The 27,614-nt window shown below is 43.5% G+C and overlaps 1 protein-coding gene across 8 annotated transcripts in view; it reads left to right on the top strand.

Moving 5' to 3' along the window:
* Positions 1 to 1,199: 1,199 nt before the first annotated feature.
* Positions 1,200 to 27,614, top strand: part of LOC110500384 (dynactin subunit 1) — a 28,184-nt gene continuing 1,769 nt past the window's right edge. The window contains exons 1-28 of one of the 8 annotated variants that reach the window (XM_036957801.1): positions 1,200 to 1,359; positions 5,440 to 5,694; positions 6,764 to 6,848; positions 7,173 to 7,204; positions 7,383 to 7,400; positions 8,078 to 8,101; positions 8,539 to 8,592; positions 9,297 to 9,467; positions 9,786 to 9,809; positions 10,195 to 10,392; positions 10,606 to 10,810; positions 14,819 to 14,897; positions 15,042 to 15,201; positions 18,141 to 18,245; positions 18,593 to 18,784; positions 19,014 to 19,130; positions 19,331 to 19,483; positions 19,616 to 19,782; positions 21,067 to 21,235; positions 21,568 to 21,636; positions 21,811 to 21,932; positions 22,013 to 22,103; positions 22,274 to 22,435; positions 23,119 to 23,250; positions 23,427 to 23,552; positions 23,737 to 23,879; positions 24,235 to 24,401; positions 27,256 to 27,386. In XM_036957801.1, the coding sequence (XP_036813696.1) occupies positions 5,467 to 5,694; positions 6,764 to 6,848; positions 7,173 to 7,204; positions 7,383 to 7,400; positions 8,078 to 8,101; positions 8,539 to 8,592; positions 9,297 to 9,467; positions 9,786 to 9,809; positions 10,195 to 10,392; positions 10,606 to 10,810; positions 14,819 to 14,897; positions 15,042 to 15,201; positions 18,141 to 18,245; positions 18,593 to 18,784; positions 19,014 to 19,130; positions 19,331 to 19,483; positions 19,616 to 19,782; positions 21,067 to 21,235; positions 21,568 to 21,636; positions 21,811 to 21,932; positions 22,013 to 22,103; positions 22,274 to 22,435; positions 23,119 to 23,250; positions 23,427 to 23,552; positions 23,737 to 23,879; positions 24,235 to 24,401; positions 27,256 to 27,386 (3,324 nt within the window). In that variant the 5' untranslated portion in view covers positions 1,200 to 1,359; positions 5,440 to 5,466. Of the gene's footprint in view, positions 1,360 to 5,439; positions 5,695 to 6,763; positions 6,849 to 7,172; positions 7,205 to 7,318; positions 7,401 to 8,077; positions 8,102 to 8,538; positions 8,593 to 9,296; positions 9,468 to 9,785; positions 9,810 to 10,194; positions 10,393 to 10,605; positions 10,811 to 14,818; positions 14,898 to 15,041; positions 15,202 to 18,140; positions 18,246 to 18,592; positions 18,785 to 19,013; positions 19,131 to 19,330; positions 19,484 to 19,615; positions 19,783 to 21,066; positions 21,236 to 21,567; positions 21,637 to 21,810; positions 21,933 to 22,012; positions 22,104 to 22,273; positions 22,436 to 23,118; positions 23,251 to 23,426; positions 23,553 to 23,736; positions 23,880 to 24,234; positions 24,402 to 27,255; positions 27,387 to 27,614 lie in introns of those variants that run through there. The other 7 variants (XM_036957802.1, XM_021577725.2, XM_036957803.1 and 4 more) reach the window with 7 other exon arrangements.

Raw genomic sequence — 27,614 nt, forward strand, 5'->3', positions numbered from 1 at the left:
TCGATATGACATTCTTAAAATAATTCCATATAGCTTAGTTTTTTCTGGGACACAAATGTTTTTTGAAACATTCCTATAAAATGCGTCTAGAACATTAATATCTTATGTTCTGAGAACAAGGCATCCATGTTTTGTGTATGTTTGGCTGGGACGTTGATGGACTATTCTCCTAACCCACAGAAAACTGGACATGAATGGACATGAATGTTCTTGCAAAGTTCTCATTTAACATGTCTCAAACATTAAAACCTCTTAAGGATTAGCCCCTTTTTTTTAAAAAATCGCCTAAAATGACATACCCAAATCTAACTGCCTGTAGCTCAGGCCCTGAAGCAAGGATAGGCCCTGTGAAAGGAAACACTTTGAAGTTTATGGAAATGTGAAAGGAATGTAGTAGATTATTACACAATAGATCTGGTAAAAGATAATAAAAAAATAAAAAAAAACGTTATTTTGTATTTTTTTGTACCATCATCTTTGAAATGCAAGAGACAGGCCATAAAGTATTATTCCAGCCCAGGTGCCATTTAGATGTCGGCCACTAGATAGCGTCAAGGTGTGTGCAAAGTTTAAGACTGATCCAATGAAGCATTGTATTGCTGTTCAAAATGTTGTATCAAGACTAACCAAATGTGCCTAATTTGTTTATTAATAACTTTTCATGTTCAAAATTGTGCACTCTCCTCAAACAATAGCATGGTATTATTTCAGTGTAATAGCTACTGTAAATTGGACAGTGCAGTTAGATTAACAAGAATGTAAGCTTCGTTCAGGGGCAGAACCTTGTCAGCTTGGAGATTCAATCTCGCAAGCTTTCGGTTACTAGTCCAATGCTCTAACCACTAGGCTACCCACTGCCCCAAAAGTTATGGGAACATTTGTTGTTAGCTGGGTTGTGGAGTTAGTCCTGAGTTAACCTGCCCCAGAGCAGGTTAGTTCTGAACGATTCATTGCCATAGAAATGTATCTAGCTAAAAGGTGAGACACTTTCGTGGAGTTGAACTCATTTGACCTTGCTGACTTAAACCTGATTCGTAGTATAGGGCTCAGATGTTTTGAAATGTGTTATGTATTGGGACTTGTTATTGAAACTACTGTAATAAAATTCTAATGAACACATTTCAAATGTCACTTTTGTCAGACGGACTTTTATACTGAATTCCAAAGAAGCGGAAGTAGACGACTTTTATTCTGACAAAAATGTGCAACGAACACTGCAAATTGGTGTAACGTTAGCTAGGTGGACATTGTATTTAGCTAACTAACCCTACCTGTAGATATTTTTCTAGTGTTATATCAACAAGTTCGTTGGGAAATCAGTTGATTTTTTTCAACGAACATAACTTTGTCTATTTGCAAGTAAGTAGCTTAGCTAGCTATCTTCTCAAGATGATTGACGTTTAGACTACCATTTAACGTTAGCATTTAGCTAACGTTCACTAGATAGGTAATGAAACTGCATTTGTTGTTGATTTAGCTACTGTAGCTAGCAGCAAATGAATTTAGTTGATAAATCACTAACGTTAGTGCTACTCTTTGTTGGAAAACTGAAGCTATGAAGAGATATTTAGTAGAGTAGTCAGGGTAGCTAACAGTACTGACAGACTAACTAGCTAACGTTAGCTGATGTGTTTGCTCGAGCTAACTTTACAATCATATTTTGACTGACTAACGTTAGCTAGCATGTTAGCAAACGTTACCATAATCTTTGGTGTAACGTTAACTGCCTCGTCCTCCGCGAAACACACCCCAACTATCTTGCTAGTCGCGCATACCCCGGTTATGTCCCTCTCACCAGTTAGCTAACTGACGTTCCCTTAACTTGAACCACTGAACCTAGCTGGCTAATTAGCTATCTTCGCTTGCCAACTGTCATAATGTTTGTGCTTGATGACTCTTTCACCTAGCTTGGTCTCGCAACTAGCAATTACATTTCGATTGTTACTTTTAAGGTGACAGCTAACTTTTTAAAAATCAAAATTGTTCATTTAAATTACAAAGATACTTTCACCTGACCTTACAGGGCAGGATGATACTAATAACCTCTGAAATAGAGGATGCTCGAGGATGAGCATTTCCATTGGTGATAATGAGCATAATCAGGAACGCATTCTTTCACACTGACTGAGTGATGTTCTTTTTTTTTAGTAGCTACAGAGATCCTTATCAGTCTACTACAGGGAGACTACCATGTTATTGTTTACTTACTGGGATTGGGCAGAATTACACCGGTTCACTTCAAAGAATTGTGACGTTTGTTGAATGCCGAAGCACTAACAATAATGGTGAGGAGGAGCTTTGCAGACTCTTTGTGTCCGGAAGTAATTTAGCCATTCATTGTACACCTTTTGCGTTCTGTAGAGTTGCTATTTTCTCTAGTTTTCTCCTGTCAATTAGCTTGTGACGTTCTTGGATTACCCATTATATGAATAAAGTCTGATTTAATCAAGAATAATGATAGTCAGTTTATAAAACGTTAAAGGTACCAGACTGTGTTCTGTCTGTTGGAAGAAAATCACTACATATCCCATTGAGCCAAGCAGGGAGTGGCTGCCAGTTGTCACAGTTCCAAGACCAGTCAGAAACGTCCAGTTAACCCTTGGGGGCTCCCGAGTGGTGCAGTGGTCTAAGGCACTGCATCTCAGTGCTTGAGGCATCACCACAGACCGTGGTTTGAGTCCAGGCTGCAACACAACTGGCTGTGATTGGGAGTCCCAAAGGGCGGCGCAGAATTGGCCCAACCATCGTTAGGGTTTGTCCGGGGTAGGTCGTCATTGTAAATAAGATTTTGTTTTTAACTGACTTGCCTAGTTAAATAAAGGTTAAATAAATCCAATCACGCCAGTGGATCTCAAAATTGAACATAGATCTGCGTTAAGTAGAAATGATATCCTTTGCCAGTGTTGTCTGATGGTTTGAACCAGTCATGACTATTCTACAAACAATAAATAATGTATGTTTCTTTCCAACGGATTTCTTAGTGAAATTATTGTATAACTAGCAAAGGAGTTTTGAAGTTGAGGGTCTAGTATTTATGAAGTTGGTCAATGGTGATAACTGGAATAGTTTAGCAAGGGAAAACTGGGAAAAACAAGCTTGGGACAGCATTTAGCTGGACGCACATGCACACTAGGTTAATTCAGGAGACCGATTGTTGTTTTTTTAGCCCCTAATATCAGGAGCTGGCAACGAAAGTTCGATGAAACAATTCAGAGACTGAAACAATAGGCTACATCAGATGATATCTATTTAAAGAGAGCCAATCGATTTACAGTCCCAAAATCATTTTTAACTGCTAATGCTAAAGGAAAGATTTAAACATTGTTTGACTGAACCCTGAATCCAGAAAATGAATGGTGAAGTCTCTTCCGGACACGGTAGACTCCTCCTCCTCACCACTCTATAGCATCCGGTTAGGCCCTCCTCTTTTGAACCCCTCTCCTGTCTCCTCTTGCAAGGACATATATAGATAAGTTAAGAGGAGAGAGAGAGAGAAGCTTTCACTCCTTGTTTTATACAATTGTTTTTGGTGATAAATAAGACAAGTCAATATGGCTGGAATGCGCAGGCGGCATTCTGTGGCCGTCCCGGCGATGGGCCTGGGTATTGGCCGGGGCAGCTTGGTGAGTCTATCTGATATTCTGCCTAAGACTAGGCTTGTCTTTAGGCTATAGCTACATTTATTTGATTGAACAAACAGCAACAGTCAGCTATTTTTGCCTATGACTAGTAATTGGCTATCTACATTTGATTTGATTTACATTTAAAAAAAATGTTGTTATTGTGCCACCTTTTGAGAACAGAACTGTATCAAGAGGAGTTTTCTTGATGATACTGCTGGCAAAGAAATGAAGATAAAATAATGGTTTTACTCACAGTGCAGGCGATACAGCAAGGTCCTGTAGATGATGATGTTGGTGATGATGATCTAACATGTTGTGGCTCCATGATCTGTTCACCTCTTCATTTGAAGAAGTCATTGTTAGGATGGATGGACTATTCCAGTTTTGAAGGGTATTTTCCTGGTGGTTCATTTTTATTCCAATGTTATTACCAATGGCATACATGGGAGCTCAGTTTCTCCTTCTTCTCTTGTTTCTAACACCATTCCTGCCATGATTGGATCCTGGCTAGTCCTCCCAGTTGTCTGCCCTTCGGACGATATCCAGAAGGCTAGCTACCGTGAATCTGGTCTCCTCTCACATGGCATTGCCTCGCCGAAGACCGAAATATGTTTCAAGATCCTCCACTGCCCCCATTTGACCATTTTTATGAATGAGTTCCTCTGTGTCTAGACAGTGAGTGGTGCTCTCTGTGTGTCTGCTGGCTGTAATGGTTACAGGGTGCTGAACCATATGACTGGGTGTGTGACTGTGTCCTCAGGCTTTCTGTGTCCTAGCAGTCAGCTGTCTGTGGCCTAGCTATCGACGAGTCAGCTGGTTGACATTCAGACAAAGGGAACTAGGCCTAATGATATGTCATCAACAATATGTTTTTTGAATTTAGTTATTGTTGTGGAATAGGCCTTTTATCATATATTTTCCCTCTCAGCTTCTTCCTAACTGTCTATATGACCTAGCTAGTAGACAGAAGTCAGCTGTCGGATATTCACAGGGAACTATTGGGGTAGCCTGACGACTCACAACAAAAATATATATATATATTTTTTTTAACTAGGCAAGTTAGTTAAGAACACATTTTTGTTTACAATGACGTCCACCGGCCAAACCCAGACGATGCTGGAGCAATTGTGTGCCGTCCTATGGGACGGCCCAATCACGGCTGGTTGTGGTGAAGTCTGGATTCGAACCAGGGTGTCTGTAGTGATGCCTCTAGCACTGAGATGCAGTGCCTTAGACTGCTGTGCCACTCGGGAGCCCACTTCTTCACTTGAGTCTGAGACTGCCAACATTGAAGTTGTTTCTGGTGATGTGAGGCATTGTGCAAAACAAAGTCATCAGCGATTGGATTGGCTCTAACCATTCAGAGTATCAAAGCCAATGATACATTTACAAATTGCTGCTTTACCCACGTGTTCCGACCCAACTCACCAGTTTCTGGACGAATCAGATGGGCCCAAATGTGTTCACATTCGGTGAAGGGTCGGGGAGGTACTGATCCAGACTCCTTGCAGAGAAGAAACTAATGTCCTTGGGCGTGGTGCAGTGTTGGTGCAGCGAGTCTGGGTAGCCAGGCAATTAATGGGGCATTGAGTTGATGGCATATCCATTCCCCCTCAACAACTATTATTCACTTAAATGACACATTTCATGGTTTAAAGTCTTAATGATAACAAAATCAAAGTGTTCTTACTGACCACTTACAGTGGCTCAGTGTACAACAACAGTCCTTGCTCTCTGTCCCTCCAGCAACCATTAGTGGACTCTGCTCCACCCTCTAATGACCCGCTGTGTTCCCCTCTTTCTCCTCCCTCCCCAGCTCTTCAGCAGCCCCCTCCTGAGCAAGATGAGTGCAGACGGGGGCGGCAAGCCTGCCAAGGTGGGCTCGGTGGTGGAGGTGATCGGTAAGGGTCAGCGTGGCACGGTGGCTTACGTGGGCGCCACGCTCTTCGCCACTGGTAAGTGGGTGGGCGTGATCCTGGACGAGCCCAAGGGCAAGAACGACGGCACGGTCCAGGGGAAGAGATACTTTCAGTGTGATGAGAACTGTGGTATCTTTGTGCGCCAGTCCCAGGTAAGCTAAGTTTACACGTCACACAATATAGACATTTCATACAGTGCATTCAGGAAAGTATTCAGTCCCCTTGACTTTTTCCACATTTTGTTACGTTACAGCCTTATTCTAAAATGGATTTAAATTGTTTGTCCTCATCAATCTACTCACAATACCCAATAATGACAAAGCGAAAAATAGTTTTTTTAGAACTGTCATCAAATTTATTAAAAATTAAAAACAGAAATCCCTTATTTATATAAGTATTCAGACCCTTTGCTATGAGACTTGAAATTGAGCTCAGGTGCATCCTGTTTCCATTGGTCATCCTTGATATGTTTCTACAACTTGGAGTCCAGCTGTAGTACATTCAATTGATTGGACATTGAGGTACACACCTGTCTATATGGTCCCACCCTTGACAGTGCAGGAAACCTGGCACCACCCCTACGTGAAACATGGTGGTGGCAGCATCATGCTGTGGGTATGTTTTTTAGCGGCAGGGTCTAGGAGACTAGTCAGAGATCCAGTACAGATGAAAACCTTCTCCAGAGCGATCAGGACCTCAAACTGGGGCAAAGGTTCACAGCCAAGACAATGTAGGAGTTGCATCGGGACAAGTCTCTATATGTCCTTGAGTGACCCAGCCAGAGCCTGGACTTGAACCCGATCAAACATCTCTGGAGAGACCTGAAAATAGCTGTGCTGCGACGCTCCCCAACCAACCTGACAGAGCTTCTGCAGAGAAGACTGGGAGAAACTGCCCAAATACAGGTGTGCCAAGCTTGTAGCATCATACCCAAGAAGACATGTGGCTGTAATTGCTGCCAAAGGTGTTTCATCAAAGTAGAAAAAATAGAAAAAGTAACAAATAATTAAACAGCAGGGTTCTGAATACTTTCCGAATGCACTGTATGCACTCCAATGCAGATGCACGCACTCACACATAAGGGGAAGAGAAGATATTTGATGACGAGACATTCATTTTAGTGGGCATAAACTACTTGCATTGGAACAATAGTATTCACAAACACACACTCTGTGGTGGACTGACGTATTGAGCATCTCTCTCCCTCTTTATCTTTGTCAGATCCAGCTAGTGGAAGATGGATCCAGTGCCACCTCCCCAGACACCCCAGAGGCGGCCACTGCCAAGTTCCTGCCCAAGCAGAAAGGTGAGCTGGATAACAAAGCTTTTATACTGTCATTTAGGCCTCCTACAGGGTCTGGACCCATGCTCATACAGCGTCTCAGAGCAGGAGTGTGATCTAGGATCAGTTTTGCCTTTTCAAACGATTATTAGTAAGATTACATGGACAGAGGGGACCTGATCCTAGATCAGCACTCGTACATAGACTGTGAATACTGACCCTGGTGCTCCTCGTATGCTCCACTCATAAGACTACACTGTAAAACTTTACATTGATGATACCAAAAAATATTTATAAGTAGTTTATAAACTACAATGAGTTTGAGATAAATCTTTTTTTTCCCCCCAGACATTCCTGAGACTCCGAAATCAGTCAAACAGGTGCAGTAACAATACAGACAATATATGGGTTGTTTTAGAATTATTTGTGCCCTTGTGCTGATTTATACCCCGTCCCTCTCTTCTTCCCCTCCCTCCCATTTCTCCTTTTTCAAGTGATTGTCTTCCCTTTCCCCTACTTCTCTCTCTCCCTCTCCTTTCCCCCCGAATACCGTTACAGATGCCCATTCCCAAGAAGGTATAGATATTTAAACTGTGCTCATCTGCCTTGCCATGGTGCTTGCTTGTCACGTTTTCTTTTCCAACACTTTTTTAATTTAGAATTTGTCTATTCTGGGTTATATTTTTGCTCAACAGTAATATATTTTCTGTAGTTTGTCTTTCGGCAGTTTATACCTCAACTGTTTTACATGGACATTTTGTGTGCTCATTTTTTTCCCCTTTGATTTCTTGAGACATTTGGGAGCATGATTTCACATTTTTGGGCTGTTACGCACATATTTTAGATTGTATTTTTTGGTTAACCTTTCTGAGACAAGTGTATGCTTGCTTGCATTGTGATTGTGTTCGTGTTTGTGCCTGCACATCACTTGGGTTTTGAATTTGAACTAATTTGATATACTTTTAAAAATCAACTTCACCCACTAATCTATTACAGTATGTCTTCAGATTTTGAACACAGTAGTTATGGTCAGTACATACTTGCATAAAGACTTACGTGGTTAATCCAGTAACACACAGTAGTAATCCTGCCTGTAGAGTGATATCTGTGTGTGTAGACTAATCTTAACCCTGTGTATTTCTGCTCCTCTCGTACTGCTAATTGCTGCCCTCGCGTCCTCTGCTGGGCCTATGTATGTCTATCTGTGTATGTGTCCTCTATCCTCTCCTCCGCCTCTACCCACCCTCTTCCAGTTCGTAACCCGCCGTAGTACCAAGGTGAGCCTTTGAACATCAGACAGAGGCATTCAGTGAGGTAACAGGGGTACTAAGAGGGAAGAGTTCACCTGTCTGTCATTTTGTGTATCACATGAAATGAAACATGGGTTATAGCTCTTAGGTATGGATGTTGTAGGAATGTAACAGATTAGGAATGCAGAAGGTCATCTACAGTCTATAAATTATGTTCAGATTGCGATATTCCTACTACAGTGTACATCATATAGGTCTAATCTGATAGTAGCCAATAATTAACATGCAGTATTTCACACACACTACATGGAGTGTGTGTATGTGTAACCGCATCGGACGAACTATAGAATGTGGGTGTAGTAGTGTGTAAAGTTGATATGTAGAGAATGCCCACAGGAAGAGAGATCACAGCAGCAGACAGTTCTTCGAGCCCTAACAGTCTACTTTATCACACACAACAACAGTTGAACACTCCTGATCGCCTCTCCTCCTCCAGCTCCCTCCCCTCCCTCCTCATGGTACGTTCCAGGCCTCAAACCACCCCCTCCCCCATGGAGAGACCAACTCACATCCTGGAGGGGTGAACTCTGGTCCTTCTGGTCATTGGTCAAAGGTCAAAATCCCTACAATAACTGGAATGACTACAGCGTGTATATAGTTTGTTTTTCAACCAAGTCCCCACAAAAGGGAAACAGTAACTTGCTGTTGTAGTTTAGCAACCATCTACGACCAGAGTTCACCTTTTTCCATATAGTTCAGTTAACCTGTGCCAGTTCCTTCAAGGACAGTTGATACTTTTTAGTGTAGGCCAGATCAGTACTGTAAGGGGAGACTTATATGGCACTGGGTGTGGCATTCTATCACCTGTGTGCCAGGTGTGTTGACTCACTATGACCGGTTCACTTTACCATGGGTTGACCTTAGTTCACCTGGGTTTGTTTGTCTGTTCTTAGCCTGCGTGCCAGTCTGTTTCTGCTCTCTTGCCAACTCCTTATGAGCAAATAACAGCAAATGTATCTAGGACCAGGCTATGTACCTGTGTTCTGGGTGGCAGTCTGTTTCCTATATGATCACTGGGATTAACAGGTAATGGTACTGTCTCACGGATGTTGTTTTCTCTTTTACATGCGTTTTACTTTTCTCGATTCCTTCCTGTTCTCTCCCCTTTCTCTTTCTATCTTTTCTCCATCTCTCCCTGCCCCCCTACTCTTCCCCTCTCCAGACCCCCCGAGTCTTAGCCACCCCGGCCTCTGGTCTGTCCAGCTCTCTTTCCAGGGAGGATGTCAGTGAGGGCAGCCTGTCTTCCAAGGGTGCACTGGGGGCTCCCGTTGTCCCCCTGCCCAGCGGCACCCCCACCACGCCCGGTGCTCCTCCCCCTGCCACCCCTAGCAAGGTCAGTCCACAACCCACCCTAGCCAATCAGATCATTAGCTAAGGTAGTGTACACCAATTCTGGTTCTGTGTGTGTACTGTGTGTAGGCTTTTGTTCTAGCACAGCAAGGAAACACCATAGTCAAATAGTCATTATGACTTTGATAAGTTGATGGATGTTTTTAGTGCTGGGCTGGAACAAAAGCCTGCCTTAACTGAAGCTCTCCAGAACCAGAGTTGGGGACCACTAATCTAAGGCCAAGGTATCACCTCAATCCATTGTTTCCTCATTTGTCATATCATCTGTTGACTGTTCTATTCATGTTGCCATTGTAAACAGGCTGAGCCTCCCGTAGCGAAGCAGGTAGGGTAACATTACCTGGACGCATGCGTAGATCTGGCCTGGGCATGTTGTTTGACTGAGTTCACAGGGTGTTTCAGAAGAGTGCTTTTCCTCAACCTCACTACTACTGCACTTCCCCAATGTGCCCACAGAGGGCAGAGTTGCCATCTTTAGTTTCATGTCAGTGGAACGATGGTCCTTGGTGGTGGGAGCATGTATTTGAGCTATGTGGAGGTTTTATATGCGGGTGCTTTAGACTCCAGTCACTCTGTGAGATGTCAACTATCCCCTCTCTCGTTGTTAAAATGCCTTTCCCAATTGACCACACATCAACATGAAGTGATTCTCTGTGTGCACCTCCCTCTTGCCTCTCTCTTTCCACTTCTTTATTCCGTTCTTCCCCCAGGAGGAGGAGTCTCTGCGAGGTCAGGTGAAGGATCTAGAGGAGAAGCTGGAGACCCTGAAGATGAAGCGGGCAGAGGACAAGGTCAAGCTGAAGGAGCTGGAGAAGTACAAGATCCAGCTGGAGCAGCTGCAGGAATGGAAGAGCAAGATGCAGGAGCAGCAGGCCGACCTGCAGAAACAACTCAAGGAGGCCAAGAAGGTAACAAGTAATAGTACCCACCATAGAAATGAATAAATCACGTTGATGTCTCTTTATGGGTACCTATCCACTTTCCCTATTAGATAAACATTTTCAATGAACAGTAAAACTTGATATTCTATTTGGCAGAAATTCTTATTTTTCTTATAGGGTAACTGATGTAATTGTCTTGTATGTGAAGTGAGATTACTGATGTCAACTCTCGTCATTCAGGATGCTCGGGAGGCCCTGGAGTCTAAGGACCGCTACATGGAGGAGATGTCAGACACGGCGGACGCCATCGAGATGGCCACACTGGACAAGGAGATGGCCGAGGAGCGGTCGGAGAGCTTGCAGGTGGAGGTGGAGTCACTGAAGGAGAAGGTGGAGGAGCTCACCATGGACCTGGAGATCATCAAACACGAGGTCGAGGAGAAAGGTCAGAGTTCACTTTACAGGGTGGTAGTGTTAATTGATTGGTAGCATGTTGACCTACTCTTAAGGGGGAAATAAAGTTGTTTGGATTGAATGGACCTTATGGCTAATGTTACCAAATTTGGAAGTAATACAATTCTGATTGTGAGGTTGAGGAGAAAGGTCAGAGGTCACTAGTAGTGTGTTAGTGTGTACAATTGCTAAATTTATGGCGTTTCCCTCTTCCTGGAGCTTAATGTCAATCCCTTTTTACTACAGGGATTATTGAGTAGCTACTCAAATGTATTTTTATTTTTTTCCTAAGAAACAAATCATTTTTGTCATTTTTAAATCATATTTGTCACATGCACTGAATACAACACAGTGAAATGCTTACTTACAAGCCCTTAACCAAGTTTTAAGAAAATACCCTCCAAAAAGTAAGAGATAAGAATAACAAATAATTAAAGAGTAGCGGTAAATAACAATGGCGGGGAAATATACAGGGGGTACCGGTACAGAGTCAATGTGCTGGGGCACTGGTGTCAAGGTAATTGAGGTAATATGTACAGTAGGTAGAGTTATTAAAGTGACTATGCATAGATAATAACAGAGTAGCAGCAGTGTGGGGGGGGGGGGGGGGGGGGCAATGCAAATAGTCTGGGTATCCATTCGATTTAGCTGTTCAGGAGTCTAATGGCTTGGGGGTAGAAGCTGTTTAGAAGCTTCTTGGACCTAGACTTGGCACTCCGGTACCGCTTGCCATGCGGTAGCAGAGAGAACAGTCTATAACTAGGGTGGCTGGAGTCTTTTTGACAATTTTTAGGGCCTTCCTCTGACACCGCCTGGTATAGAGGTCCTGGATGGCAGGAAGCTTGGTCCAGTTATGTACTGGGCCGTTCGCACTACCCTCTGTAGTGCCTTGCAGTTGGAGACCGAGCAGTTGCCATACCAGGGAGTGATGCAACCCGTCCGGATGCCCTCGATGGTGCAGCTGTAGAACCTTTTGAGGACCCATGCCAAATATTTTTAGTCTCCTGAGGGGGAATAGGTTTTGTTGTGCCCTCTTCACAACTTTCTTGGTGTGCTTGGACCATGTTATTTTGTTGATGTGGATGGCAAGGAACTTGAAGCTCTCAACCTGCTCCATTACAGCCTCGTCGTTGAGAATGGGGGAGTGCTCGGTCCTCCTTTTCCTGTAGTCCACAATCATCTCCTTTGTCTTGGTCACGTTGAGGGAGAGGTTGTTGTCCTTGCATCACACAGTCAGGCCTCTGATTTCCTCCCTATAGGCTGTCTCATCGTTGTCGGTGATCAGGCCTACCACTGTTGTAATCAGCAAACTTAATGATGGTGTTGGATTCGTGCCTAGCGGTGCAATCATGAGTGAACAGGGAGTATAGGAGGGGACCTTGCACGCACCCCTGAGGGCCCCCGTGTTGAGGATCAGCGTGGCGGATGTGTTGTTACCTACCCTTACCACTTGAGGGTGGCCCGTCAGGAAGTCCAGGATCCAATTGCAGAGGGTGGTGTTTAACTTCTTGAGCCTACTTGAGACGCAGATGTCTCAACTAGGCACCTGGAAATGCAAATGCGCTACGCTAAATGTACTCGTTAAAACTCAAACGTTCATCAAAATACACATGCAGGGTATAGAATTAAAGCTACACTCGTTGTGAATCTAGCCAACAAGTCAGATTTTTAAAATGCTTTTCGGCGAAAGCATGAGAAGCTATTATCTGATAGCATGCAACACCCCAAAATGCCTGAATGCGACGTAAACAAAATATTTAGCGTAGCCGGCGCTACACAAAACGCAGAAATAAAATATAAAACATTCATTACCTTTGACGAGCTTCTTTCTTGGCACTCCTATATGCCCCATAAACATCACTATTGGGTCTTTTTTTCGATTAAATCGGTCCATATATACCCAAAATAGCCATCTATGGAAGCTGTGTAATTCAGAAAAAAACATTGTTTTAAAACGCAGCGTCATTTTTTAAAATTAAAAAAGTCGACGATAAACTTTCACAAAACACTTCGAAATACTTTTGTAATCCAACTTTAGGTATTAGTAAACGTTTATAATCTATCAAAATGATCACGGGGCGATGTGTATTCAATAGCTCCTCGTCTTCAAATCAATGGCCGAAAATGTGCACTTCAAAACATCCTGGCGGAGACCGGAAGAAATGGAATCCAGTTAGTTGGATTTACCAACAAAAAACTCCCCGGATAATGACGACAATGGCGACATCGTGTGGAATCTGTAGGAATTGCATGCAGGTCCATAATTAATTTTGTGCCCTTTTAACAATCCATGAAAGTGACGCATGGATATTATTTTTAGCTTTCAGTGAGCAGTTTTTCTTGCGCTTTTCGATGAAACACACAATCTGTTATAGTCACAGCCGTGATTTAACCAGTTTTAGAAACTTCAGAGTGTTTTCTATCCACACATACTAATCATATGCATATACTATATTCCTGGCATGAGTAGCAGGACGCTGAAAAGTTGCGCGATTTTTAACAGAATGTTTGAAAAAGGAGGGGGTAGGCTTAACAGGATTTATCCCAGGGTCCTTAGCTTAGTGATGAGTTTTGAGGGCACTATGGTGTTGAACGCTGAGCTGTTGTCAATGAATAGTATTCTCACATAGGTGTTCCTTTTGTCCATGTGTGAAAGGGCAGTGTGGAGTACAATAGAGATGGCATCATCTGTGGATCTGTTGGAATGCAAATTGGAGTGGGTCTAGGGTTTCTGGTGTATTTCATGGCTACAGACGTGAGTGCTAAGGGTTGGTAGTCATTTAGGCAGGTTACCTTAGTGTTCTTGGGCACAGGAACTATGGTGGTCTCCTTGAAACATGTTGGTATTACAGACTCAGACAGGGAGAGGTTGAAAATGTCAGTGAAGACACTTGCCAGTTGGTCAGCGCATGCTCGGAGTACACGTCCTGGTAATCTGTCTGGCCCTGCGGCCTTGTGATTAAGACCTTTAAACAGGTCAACATCCACATCGGCTGCGGAGAGCGTGATCACACAGTCGTCAGGAACAGCTGATGCTCTCATGCATGTTTCAGTGTTACTTGCCTCGAAGCGAGCATAGAAGTAATTGAGCTAATCTGGTAGTCTTGTGTCACTGGGCAGCTCTCGGCTGTGCTTCCCTTTTGTAGTCTGTAATGGTTTGCAAGCCCTGCTACATCCAACGAGCGTCGGCGCCAGTGTAGTACGATTCGATCTTAGTCCTGTATTGACGATTTGCCTGTTTGATGGTTCGTTGGAGGGCATAGCGGGATTTCTTATAAGTACCGCTCCTGAAAGCGGTAGCTCTCCATGACTTCTGGTTGGGGCATGTACGTAAAACCACTGTGGGGATTACGTCCTCGATGCACTTATTGATAAAGCCAGTGACTGATGTGGTGTACTCCTCAATGCTATCGGAAGAATCCCGGAACATATTCCAGTCTGTGCTAGCAAAACAGTCCGGTAGTTTAGTATCTGCTTCATCTGACCACTTTTTTATTGACCAAGTCACTGGTGCTTCCTGTTTTTAATTTTTGCGTGTAAGCAGGAATCAGGAGGATAGAATTATGGTTAGATTTGCCAAATGGAGGGCAGGGAGAGCTTTGTATGCGTCTGTGTGTGGAGTAAAGGTGGTCTTGAATTTTTTTCCCCCTCTTGTTGCACATTTAACATGCTGATAGAAATGAGGTAAAATGTATTTAAGTTTCCCTGCATCAAAGTCCCCAGCCACTAGGAGCGCCGCCTCTAGATGAGCGTTTTCCTCTTTGCTTATGGCGGTATACAGTTCATTGAGTGCGGTTTTAGTGCCAGCATTGGTCTGTGGTGGTATGTAGACAGCTACGAACAATACATAGTGTGGTCTACAGCTTATCATGAGATACTTTACCTGAGGTGAGCAAAACCTTGAGACTTCCTTAGACAAACAAAGTAGCTATTCTTTAAGAGGATTTATCCAGTATTGCTTGGCAAGTTGAGACATAACCTAACTGCATTTCTTCACCAGGTTCTGATGGAGCTGCCTCCAGTTACCATGTCAAGCAGCTGGAGGAGCAGAACAGCAGACTGAAAGAGGCTCTGGTCAGGTGAGTGTGTTTAAAAAACAAACAAACACCCATCTCCCTTGAACATGCGTTTTACTCCAGGATTCATTTTAATGTGTGTCCAGAAAACCAACCCATAATTTTTTCCTTTGGTTTGAGCTTTAACATAACTATCTCTCCTCCCAGGATGCGTGACCTGTCTTCCTCTGAGAAGCAGGAGCATGTGAAGCTCCAGAAGCAGATGGAGAAGAAGAATGGAGAGCTGGAGACTCTGAGGACCCAGAAGGAGAAGCTACAGGAGGAGATGAAGCAGGCTGAGGCCACCATTGATGAGCTGAAGGAGCAGGTTAGTCAGCCAGTTTATTTATATTTTAGTACCAGTCAAACATTTGGACACCTCAGTCCAGGGTTTTTCTTTTCTTTTTACCATTGTCTACATTGTAGAATAATAGTCAAGGCATCAAAACTACAAAATAACACATGGAATCATGTTGTAACCAAAAAAGGGATAAACAAATCAAAATGTATTTTTATATTTGAGATTCTTCAAAGTAGCCACCGTTTGCCTTGATGACGGCTTTGCACACTCTTGGCATTCTCTCAACCAGCTTCATAAGGTAGTCTCCTGGAATGCATTTCAATTAACAGGTGTGCCTTGTAAGCGGTTCATTTGTGGAATTTCTTTCCTTAATGCGTATGAGCCAATCAGTTGTGTTGTGACAAGGTAGAGGTGGTATACAAAAGATAACCCCATTTGGTAAAAGACCAAGTCCATATTATGGCAGAAACAGCTGAAGTAAGCAAAGAGAAAGGACAGTTTATCATTACTTTAAGACAGGAAGCTCAGTCGATCCGGAAAATGTCAAGAACTTTGAAAGATTCTTCAAGTGCAGTCGCAAAAACTATAATGAAACTGGCTTTCATAAGGACCGTCACAGGAATGGAAGACCCAGAGCTGTTTTTTTGGGTGCTATTTAATGAAGCTGCCAGTTGAGGACTTGTGAGGTGTCTGTTTCTCAAACTAGACACTAATGCACTTGTTCTCTTGCTCAGTTGTGCACCGGGGCCTCCCACTCTATTCTGGTTAGAGACAGTTTGCGCTGTTCTGTGAAGGGAGTAGTACACAGCGTTGTACGAGATCTTCAGTTTCTTGGCCATTTCTCGCATGGAATAGCCTTCATTTCTCAGAACAAGAATAGACTAACGAGTTTCATAAGAAAGGTCTTTATTTCTGGCCATTTTGAGCCTGTAATCGAGCCCACAAATGCTGATGCTCCAGATACTTAACTAGTCTAAAGAAGGCCAGTTTTATTGCTTCTTTAATCAGAACAGTTTTCAGCTGTGCTAACATAATTGCAAAAGGGTTTTCTAATGATCAATTAGTCTTTTAAAATGATAAACTTGGATTAGCTAACACAACGTGCCATTCGAACACAGGAGTGATGGTTGCTGGTAAGGGGCCTCTTTACGCCTATGTAGGTATTCCATAAGAAATCTGCCGTTTCCAGCTACAATAGTAATTTACAACATTGTTAATGTCTACACTATATTTCTGTTATATTTTATGTTATTTTAATGGACAACAAATGTGCTTTTCTTTCAAAAACAAGGGAATTTCAAAGTGACCCAAATTTTTGAGTGTGTGTGTGCATTCGGAAAGTATTCAGACCTCTATACCTTCTCCACATTTTGTTATGTTACAGCCTTAAAATGTATTAAATTGTTTTCTCTCTCAATCTACACACAGTACCCCATAATGAAAAACAGGTTTAGATATTTTTGCAAATGTATAAAAAAATGTACTGATATCACATTTAAATAAGTGTCCTTTACTCAGTATTTTGTTGAAGCATTTTTAGCAGCGATTACAGCCTTGAGTCTTCTCGGGTATGACGCTACAAGTTTCTCCCATTCTTCTATGCAGATCCTCTCAAGTGGCAGGGTAGCCTAGTGGTTAGAGCGTTGGACTAGTAACCGGAAGGTTGCAAGTTCAAATCCCCGAGCTGACAAGGTACGAATCTGTTGTTCTGACCCTGAACAGGCAGTAACCCACTCTTCCTAGGCCTTCATTGAAAATAAGAATTTGTTCTTAACCTAGTCTAGTTAAATAAAAGTTAAAAAAAACTCTGTCAGGTTGGATGGGGAGTGTCGCTGCACAGCTATTTTCAGGTCTCTCCAGAGATGTTTGATAGGGTTCAAGTCCAGGCTCTGGCTGGGCCACTCAAGGACATTCAGAGAATTGTCCCGAAGACACGTTGTCTTGGCTGTGTGAAGGTCCTGCTCCATCGTTCATCTGTCCTTGCCGCTGAAAAACATCCCCACAACATGATGCTGCTTCACCGTACAGATTGTCCAGGTTTCCTTGGTATTCAGGCCAAATAAATCTTGTTTGGCAAACTCCAACCGGGCTGTGGATTCTGAGCAGTGGATTCTGTCTGGCCACTCTACTGATTTTCGAAGTGCTGCAGAGATGGTTGTCCCACTGAGGAATTCTAGAACTCTGTCAGAGTGACCATCGGGTTCTTGGTCACCTCCCTGACAAAGGCCCTTCTCCCCCTGCTGAGCTGAGTGGTCAGCTCTAGGAAGAGTTTGGTGTTTTCAAACATCTTCCATTTAAGAATGTTGGCGGCCACTGTGGGACTTTCAATGCTGCAGAATTGTTTTGGTACCCTTCCACAAATCTGTGCCTCGAGACAATCCTGTCTCGGAGCTCTATGGACAATTCCTTTGACCTCATGGCTTAGTTTTTGCTCTGACATGCGCTGTCAACAGTGGGATCTCCAAATCATGTCCAATGAATTTACCCAATCAAGTTGTAGAAACATTTCAAGGATGACCATTGGAAACAGGATACACCTGAGCTACATTTCTAGTCTCATAGCAAACGGTCTGAATACTTAAATACTGAATACTTAAATAAGGTATTTCTCTTTTTAAATGTTTTATATGTTTGCCAACATTTCTAAAAACCTATTTTCACCTTGTGATTATGTGGTATTGTGTGTAGATTGAGGAAAATTTTTTATTTAATCAATTTTAGGATAAAGCTGTAACATAAAATATGGAAAAGGTCAACGGGTCTGAATACTTTCCCGAATGCACTGTATACTACTTGAGGTGATGAAGCAGATTGAGGTTACCTAATGATCTCCATGAACAACATAGGAAGTTTTTCTATGCTAGTGTCACTTCGGATTACTCTCATCTGTATGTGTATTATTATTTTTTTGTATATGCCTAGGTTGCTTTTAAGAGCTTTGCAACATACGTATTTGTGTGTCCTAGGTTGATGCTGCTCTCGGGGCAGAGGAGATGGTGGAGACTCTGACTGAGAGGAATCTGGACCTGGAGGAGAAAGTACGAGAGCTCAGAGAGACTGTCACAGACCTGGTGAGTTCAAATCAATACTCCTGTCAACCCTGTTACCTTAATATCAATGTCAACCCTGTTACCTTAATATCAATGTCAACCCTGTTACCTTAATATCAAGGTCAACCCTGTTACTTTGTATGGTTTGAGTAGTCAGTGATTTGAGTTCACACACCCATACCAACTCTGTTGGTATGTTTTGAATAACCAACTCTGTCAACGCTATGCCCCTGATGTGCACACACTATATTGGTAAGGACACTGTTTTAGAGACCGAGATGATACACCCCTTTGTGTTTGAACCCTGTCCACTCAATACTCCCCACACCACCACATAAGACACCTCTAACACCTCTGACCCATTCCAGGAAGCGATAAACGAGATGAATGACGAGCTGCAGGAGAACAGCAGGGAGACGGAGATGGAGCTGAGGGAGCAGCTGGACCTGAACGGGGCTAGGGTGAGAGAGGCCCAGAAGAGGGTGGAGGCCGCTCAGGAGACGGTGGCTGACTATCAGCAGACCATCAACAAGTATCGCGAGCTCACCACCAGCCTACAGGTATAGAGTTTGAATTCATTGTTTCGGTGTAGTGTCATACAACATGCAATCGGGAGAAGGACACTTAACACTATCGTTGTTAATAGTTTAAAAAACGATTCTGTGAACTTCTTTGTCTCAGTCAGGGTTTTACTGACATCCTGAATACATCAGCCTTTAGGCAAAATGGGAAAGGTCTTGTTAGCTGACTGGTTTATTTTGGTTATTTGTATATGAATTGTGTGTGTAGGATACCAACAGGGAGCTGACCATTGCTCAGAATGCCAATGCAGAGCAGGTCCAACAGCCTCCTGCTGAGCTGTTTGACTTCAAGATCAAGTTTGCTGAGACCAAAGCCTACGCCAAGGTAAGAACGTGTGCCACACACATACAGTTTAGTGCAGTGGTTCCTTTACAGGGACCACCAGATCACTGTTTTTTAATTTATTTTTTACATCAAATATTTATCAGTGAGGCCAATAAAGGCCTATTATTGCAGGATGTGTGAGATTCTACCATTACAACAACATATAACATGTTTATCCTGTTCACGTGTGTCTTCCCCAGGCCATCGAGATGGAGCTGAGAAAGATGGAGGTGGGCCAGGCCAACAGACAGGTGTCTCTCCTCACCTCCTTCATGCCCGACTCCTTCCTGCGTCATGGAGGAGACCACGACTGTATTCTGGTGCTCTTGCTCATACCAAGACTAATTTGCAAGGTATTGTGTGTGTCTGTGTGTTCCAGTTGATTAGTATTACAAGCTCAGAATTTGACGAGGAATGTGTGTGAGTATTTAAGGTTCTTACTGTGTGTGAGTGTGCCTAATGTGTGTGTTCCTCCCTCTCTGTAGGCTGAGTTGATCAGCAAGCAGGCCCAAGAGAAGTTTGATCTGAATGGTAACCCAGTGGAGAGGACTGGGATGAAGATGAGAGGACCACCTGGAGAACAACTCAGCTTTGCCTCTGGACTGGTGTATTCTCTAACCCTGCTACAGGCCACGCTGCACAAATATGAACAGTAAGGAGGATAGAATTAAGCAATATGGTCAATATACCACGGCAAAACGGAGTGCCTGGATACAGCCCTTAGCTGTGGTATATTGGTCATATACCACAAACTCCAGAGGTGCCTTATTGCTATTATCAACAGGTTACCAATGTAATTAGAGCAGTACAAATATTTTTTTGGTCATACCTGTGGAATACCTGTGGTCTGATATACCACGGCTGTCAGCCAATCAGCATTCAGGGCTCGAACCACCCAGTTTATAATCTCACTTATACCTCTAAGATAGTAACAGCATATTGAAGTTGTTGCTTTGTCTCTCTCGCCTGCCTGATCACACTTGTTTTCCAATAGTGTACATCTAATGATAATCGAGCAAGGGGAAATCAAGGAGTGCCATGTTCTTTAAAGAGCGAATGCCCCTAAAAAAAGCAACTTCTTGTTTTGAAAATGGCCTATGTAGCATCTATGAGTCAGAAACATTTATTCTAGTGTAAAAAGGGACTACAACGTGTAAATAAGAACGTTTTGGTCATGAAGTCGGCCTCGTCCAAAACAGATTTTCAAGATGATAGGAAAAAAGGGCATGTCACGGAATGAAGGGTAACGTAACAGTTTGTCTTGGGTTGGGTTTATTTCAATCCTGCACACAGCTGGCAGCACCCAAGTAAGTATTAATTTGGAGTGCAGCTGCACACGGCCCGATCTTAATGTCCATGGTCAATTTGGTTTGACATTCGATATCCCCATGGGGGTAGTTGGGGACCATCAGTAAATTACACAATATTGGACAATATATTAAAAAGTTGATAGCTCCAAATTTCAATGACTTATAAACCTCAAACCAACTATGCATTGTAGAAATGCGTATACAAATATTAATAGCATTTAATGAGAACTAAAAGATGTGTAACATTTACATTGTGTTAATTTATTTACGATCCATAACTAGCCACAGAGATAGGCTATCCAATGCCAAACCAACTTTACCACGGTTGCACACCAGCCAGCTGAAACTAATTGGTGAGAAAAGTTGACTAGCACTAGCTAGCCTAGGCGACTTCAAGACACAAGACCTGGTAAGTTATCTAAATGGGTGAATGACTAACTTTGTACTGTTTTGGCAGAGTGAATGGACAAACGCTTGCCACGTGCGAACACACACGAGAGACCCACATTAAATCCCCCCCCAAGACATCTCTTGTTTGGCTCCAGTCATGGCCACTTAATTTCTTACTGAAAACGAGGCCAAATCAGGAAGTTCATACATTTCCTTTTCTCTCCCCTTTCCCTCAGATCTCTGAACTGCTGCAGTGTGGAGGTGTATAAGCGGATGGGGACTCTCTACTCAGAGATGAGTGTCCATGAGCGTTCCCTAGACTTCTTTATAGACCTGCTGCACAAAGACCAGCTGGATGAGACTGTACACGTGGAGCCTCTCACCAAGGCCATCAAGTACTACCAGGTAGGCAATACACACTTCATACACACCCTGAACACTCGCAACAGAGAACACACACTTCACACACAAACTCTTGTTGACACTCAATATATAACACACAATTGACCGCACATGCTTGTACACTCTTGAGAAAGCGCTAGGACCAAGACGTACTATTGCTTCACCATACCATTATTTGGCAGCTCTTGACAGAGAACACTCCACACGCTCTGTCCTCTCAATTGTGCTCATTCTCTCAACTCACAAACCCTAGCAATGACATACTATCAAGTTAATCAATGCTATGAGTAAGGCCTTGTAAGCCACTCATTGACTAATCTGTTTTTATTTTGCAGCAACTGTACAGCATCCACCTGGCTGATCAGACTGAAGATTGCACTGTGCAACTGGCTGATCACATCAAGGTACAACCATCCTTCATCAACAAAAGCGCTATTACATTTTATTATACAATTGCTAGAAAGACTATATTTAAAAAAATAAAATACCCTTGTAGCCTATTACAAACATATCTTCCATAAAATCAGTTATAACACTGAACCGAATTTGACCTCTGACCTTTGAACTCTGACCTCCAGTTCATCCAGAGTGCATTGGACTGTATGGGTGCAGAGGTGGTGCGTCTCAGGGCCTTCCTGCAGCCGGGGCAAGAGGGGGCTGACCTGAACATCCTGCTGAAGGACCTAGACACATCCTGCAGGTCGAATACAATACTTAATATGTAATTTCTATGTAGATCAATTTATCTCAATTTATATTTTTGTTATTTACCCCCTGCAGCGACATCAAACAGTTCTGCAAGAAGATCAGACGCAGGATGCCAGGGACCGACGTGCCAGGGGTGCCCGCCGCTCTGGCCTTTGGCGCACCGGTATGTACCAAGTGCTATGCTTAGGTCTTATGTTTAGGTTGGAGAGTTTTAGCCCTGGGCCAAGTGTTTACAGTAGCTCATAAAGTACAGTAATGCAACTCAACTTTGCATTTGTGGAACCGGGACTACTGCATGAGAATTTGACTGACAGTTCTGTGGACCAATGGCAGGTGTCGGAGACTCTAACGGACTGCAGGCGTCAGCTGACTCGGGTGGTTGCCGTGCTACAGGAGGTAGCTGCGGCGGGGGCGCAGATGGTCGCCCCTCTAGGAGAACAGGAGGGGCTCAACACCCTCAAACTGGAGGACGTGGCCTTCAAGGCTGTTGAACAGGTACTGTGACCATATACTGAATGTAGATTGAGCATAGACTGATCATTGCATATTTGCGATTGACTACATTGCAGTTGGATTGCACGGAATCATTGATCTAATATTAAAAATCCCCTTGAGGGACTCCTTAGTGGCGCATCGGTCTAAGGCAATGCATTGCAGATCTGAGGTGCCACTACAGTCTAGGGTTTGATCCGTGACCAGGAGCCCCATAGGGCGGCGCACAATTGGCCCAGCGTCGTCCAGATTAGGAGATCGTTTGGCCGGGGGACTTTCCTTGTCTCATTGCGCTCTAGCGACTCCTTGTGGCGGTCCGGGCTCCTGCAGCCTGACTTCAGTCGTCAGTCGAAAGGTGTTTCCTCTGGCACATTGGAGCGGCTGGCTTCCTGGTTAAGGGAACAGTGTGTGAAGAAGCAGCGTGGCTCGGCGGGTCATGTTTTGGTGGACCTTCGCCTTTCCCGAGCTGGTTGGCGAGTTGCAGCCATGAGACAAGATCGTAGCTACCAATTGTGTATCACGAAATTGGAGAGAAATGGCGTGAATTTACAATAAAAATAATAACAATAATAAACAGAAAATATCACCTTACATCCCGAAGAACTACTTTGTGATCAAGAGTAGTGATTCTGTCTTGCTCAAACTGACCCCTTCAAACACTCTGACTGTCTCTCCCTCCTCTCCAGGTGTATGGGTCCCATGGCCTGAATCCCCATGAGTGTCTGCGTCAGTCCTGCAGCTCTGTCATCTCCACCATGAACAAGATGGCTACCGCCATGCAGGAGGGAGAGTATGACGCCGAGCGACCACAGGGAAAGGTATGTACGGGACTAGGGCTGGGGGGACACTAGGCGGGAGGTATGGCAGGAGACTGAATTTCTTCAAATTTTCTAGCCTTTTCAAAACTAAGAACACTACGTCTGTAGCACATTTTCCCCTCGTTTAATTGACACTCACAGTTCATCCCCTTCCTGTCTCCCCCACCCCTGCATAGACACCCCCGGTAGAGGCTCGTGCAGTGGCCCTCAGGGCAGAGATCACTGACGCAGAGGGTCTGGGAGTCAAACTGGAGGACAGAGACACTGTCATCAAGGAGCTCAAGAAGTCCCTGAAGATCAAAGTACGGACATGTCTCTCCTTTCTCTCTCGCACACACACAAAGATACACACGGTTATTCTCATCCTTGCACTTTTTCTTATACACACATTTTTCCCTCGCATGCACTCACCATCTCTCACATTAACACCCGCACACTCTCACTCTCTCCATCTCTCTCTTCCACCTTCCTGTCTCTCTAACCCAGGGAGAGGAGTTGAGTGAGGCCCACGTCCGTCTCAGCCTGCTAGAGAAGAAGCTGGATACGTCCACTAAAGATGCAGACGAACGTGTGGAGAAGATCCAGACCAAACTGGATGAGACCCTCGCCCTGCTCAAGAAGAAAGAGAAGTAGGACTGGGGAACACGGCGGCTGTGGGACTATTAAGGAAGGAAGGAGGATGTTATAGAATCAGGACACTTCTGTCTGTGTATAGTTGTGTGCAAAGCATTTAGCTTTCTCCTATCCCAGTGCCTTTCAGATCAACATATGGGAGACGTAAGAGAGGAGTAGGGGTGAAGATGGTAGATAGTCTGTTTGGTGGAGAGATGGCATGTTTTCACTTAATATAAGTGTTTTTGCATCGTTGCCTGCTGTAGCCAGGAGAGGACATTAATTTTAATTCACATAGTGAATGTATTACATTGATCAAGTATTTGTGTATAACCTACGTTTTTTTTTTCTCACTCTCCCTCCCCAACCCAGGGAGTTTGAGGAAACCATGGACGCCCTGCAGGCAGACATCGACCAGCTGGAGGCAGAGAAAGCAGAGCTGAAGCAGCGTCTCTCCAACCAGTCAAAGGTGACCATTGAGGGCCTCAGGGCCCCGCCTGCCTCTGGCATCGCATCCATCGTCTCAGGAACCGCCGGAGGTGAGTCTCATGAGTCTTTTGATACCTCACACGCCTTTATACCTATATAACACACCTTATACCTCACATTATACCATCACTCATATTCTGATGAAGCTGTTTCAGAAGATTGACATGTAAAAAGCCATGTGGGGTTTGGACGAAATCAACTTTAGTCGTGAGTTTGTACTTAGAAAATCGCCCGATAGACAATATTATCGCCTCCTAGCGGCCACCCCAAAAATGTCAAATACTAATGTACATGTTTTTTTTTTAAAGACAGTGAGCTCGCATGCTACGGGAGGGACAGGGTTACCATGACATTGACAAAGCAAATTATTGAAGCTAAATATTTTCCAGTAGCCTGCCCTGTTCCATTTGGGTGGAGCTGTGGCACGAAAGAGGTGTGTAGGCCTGTCTGGGGGGATATGCATCTTTCCCTTTTCAAGACAATTCGATACGTATCTCAATACATTGGCTCAGAAACGTTACATGAGCGATGCGATTGGTTTGATTAGAGGAAGGGATCGATGCGGTACAATCCGGTGCATTAACATTTGTTGCATACACACAAGCTTTCCGTTCTAAATGAAAATCTTCTGCTGATGGAGATCATGAGCTGGATCTGTCTGATGTGATATGTGTGTGTATGGTGTATGTAGGCACCTGAGCTAAGCCATAAGGGAAACTTACCACCTCACTATCACACGGAACCCAAACCGGCTGCGCGCCATCGTGCATACATTTATTTTGCCCCCCCACACCAAACGCTATCACAACACGCAGGTTAAAATATCAAAACAAACTCTGAACCAATTATATTAATTTGAGGACAGGTCGAAAAAGCATTAAACATTTATGGCAATTTAGCTAGCTAGCTTGCAGTTGCTAAAATGCACAAGGTCCTTTACTCCGACAATTAATCCACACATAAAACGGTCAACCGAATAGTTTCTAGTCATATCTCCTCCTTCTAGGCCTTTTCTTCTCTTGACTTTATATTGCGATTGGCAACTTTCATAAATTAGGTGCATTACCGCCACCGACCTCGTTCAGTCACCCATGTGGGTGACTAATAGAAGAACTATCAAAAGCATATGCATGACCATGGTAGCAATTGACAGGGAACACTTTGGAAATGAGGAAATGATCCGACCAAAGGTGAGGACGCAATAGTTGTTCGACCTGATACAAGACTGTTGATTTTATGTACATTTTACATTTACTGTACTTTTCACAACATTTTGTAAATGTCGAAATCTGAAAATACCCGTGTTACATCCAGTAACAATACGAATATTCATTTAAATTTTTTGAAGTAGTGCAAGATAAGAAAAACACGATTGCAAGGTTTTGAGCGAGCGGTGTAAGGTTTTGAGCGAGCGGTGTAATTGGTGTCTTCAAGTGGCCATACACCTCTCCCAGACTGTGCAGAGTTACTATGTAATTTCCATGGACTTTTATGACTCCAGGAAATAGTCTTCAACTACCAGGTGCTTTTTTTTGAGCTCGTAGCTTTGCCATTTAGGAATTGAAGCAAGCACGCTTGTTTGGAACACAGCCCTGCGTCCCCACCCATCACACACATTACTGTTGCTGTTTACGCTAGCCAAAAAAAAACGGTCCATTTATAAATTACAATCTGGGTCAGGTAGGCATCATTTGATAGCTGGTTGTATTGCCAACATGGCTAGCTAAGTTCTAAAATATGATCTTAGTGTTAGGTTTTCAAAAGGCACTTCAGACAAAAATATTGTAATTTTGGTGTGCATAGAATGGAGTCATGAGTGCATTCAAATGTTGATCGAACAGAGCGATCATAATCGTTGATAGTGTAAAATGACATGAGTTTTCAAATATGGGAATGTAGAGTGCACATTTGGACTCATGGGCGTGTGTGGTTTGCTTGTATGACGTCAAAGCGGTATTTATTGTCGTTGTTAACGTCTCATCTTTCAGAACGCATCAACTCTTCTCGATTTACAGCATTTCCCTCACTCAGACAGCAAATGTGCAAAAGTAGCCCAATTAGCGGGAGGGAGGGGGAGGTGTTTTATCATGCGCGGTGCTCTAGTTTATAACGGCGCTGTGAAGCAGAGAACCTGAGCTCTGACGTCATGTATAGCATGTTACTGTACAGCGAATGTCAATGACAATCTGCCATTTCAACCCGTATAAGGCATTGAGGGTGAATGGAAAGGAATACTGCTTTTATGATATTTCAGATATTTCAGTTAGTAGGATAAGGGTCTCTCATGCATAATGTCTGTCTTATAATGCTTTGCTCAACTGTAGCCAAAGGTTTGTTCAAATTTGTTCTTTCATTTATACCTCAGGCCTACCATGTTTTTTAGGCAAATAAAACGCTACTTTCTGAGAGAGATCACGAAATAGCGCGGTGGGAGAAATCCAGTATGCATTAAACTGAAAGAGTGCCTTAATAGGCCAAGTCATATTCATATCAAATGGGGAGAAAATTAGGCTTTTAAATCAGTGTCCACTATAAAAATGTACTTTGTTTATTGGCCCAGATCAGCTGACATTCGAGAGAGAAAAAAAACAAACATTTTGCGCTGCTTTGGTGAAACTCTTAGCTCTGTCTACGTTGTTCTCTTGCATTCTGTAAATATAACATTCTCTGAATTCTCTGCTGGCTTTGCCTGACTCTGCTTTTTACTGTGTGGCCACAGTCAAGCTGAAATAGGCTTGGTATCGTCTGTCACATCACCATCGATAGAGGATACTATCATAATATTATCCAATCCTAAAGCCATGTGATTAGGGTTTATAATCTGCTAAATATGTTCCGACTGTTTTAATTTACAAATGTCTTACCCCTCCCTATTCCTCCACCCCCTCCCTTCCTCCTCTCCAGCGGGTGTTGCCCCAGCAGCAGGGGGCCTGTCTGGGCCGATGCAGGTGGTGGACTCCCCTCTCCTCCGTCAGCAGGTGGAGACCCAGAGACTGGGCATCAAACACCTGAAGAATGAGAACAACAGACTGAAGGTCAGAACACTGCAGGGAACTGACTTGTGTGTGTCACTTTTAGTGCCATCTCTATTGTCCTAATCAAAATATGGATTCATTCTTTCTCTTGTTACCAGTAACGAGAACTGTATTTTTGCAGATCATTTAAGTCTGTGTTGTATGCTTCTCTTGATGTAGTTCACTGAAGTCTATTTACCATGGAACGTATATTCACTAGTTGTCCATTTTAATGTATGCATGTATGTT

Source organism: Oncorhynchus mykiss, chromosome 21 (assembly GCF_013265735.2).
Source record: "Oncorhynchus mykiss isolate Arlee chromosome 21, USDA_OmykA_1.1, whole genome shotgun sequence".
Lineage (NCBI taxonomy): Eukaryota > Metazoa > Chordata > Actinopteri > Salmoniformes > Salmonidae > Oncorhynchus > Oncorhynchus mykiss.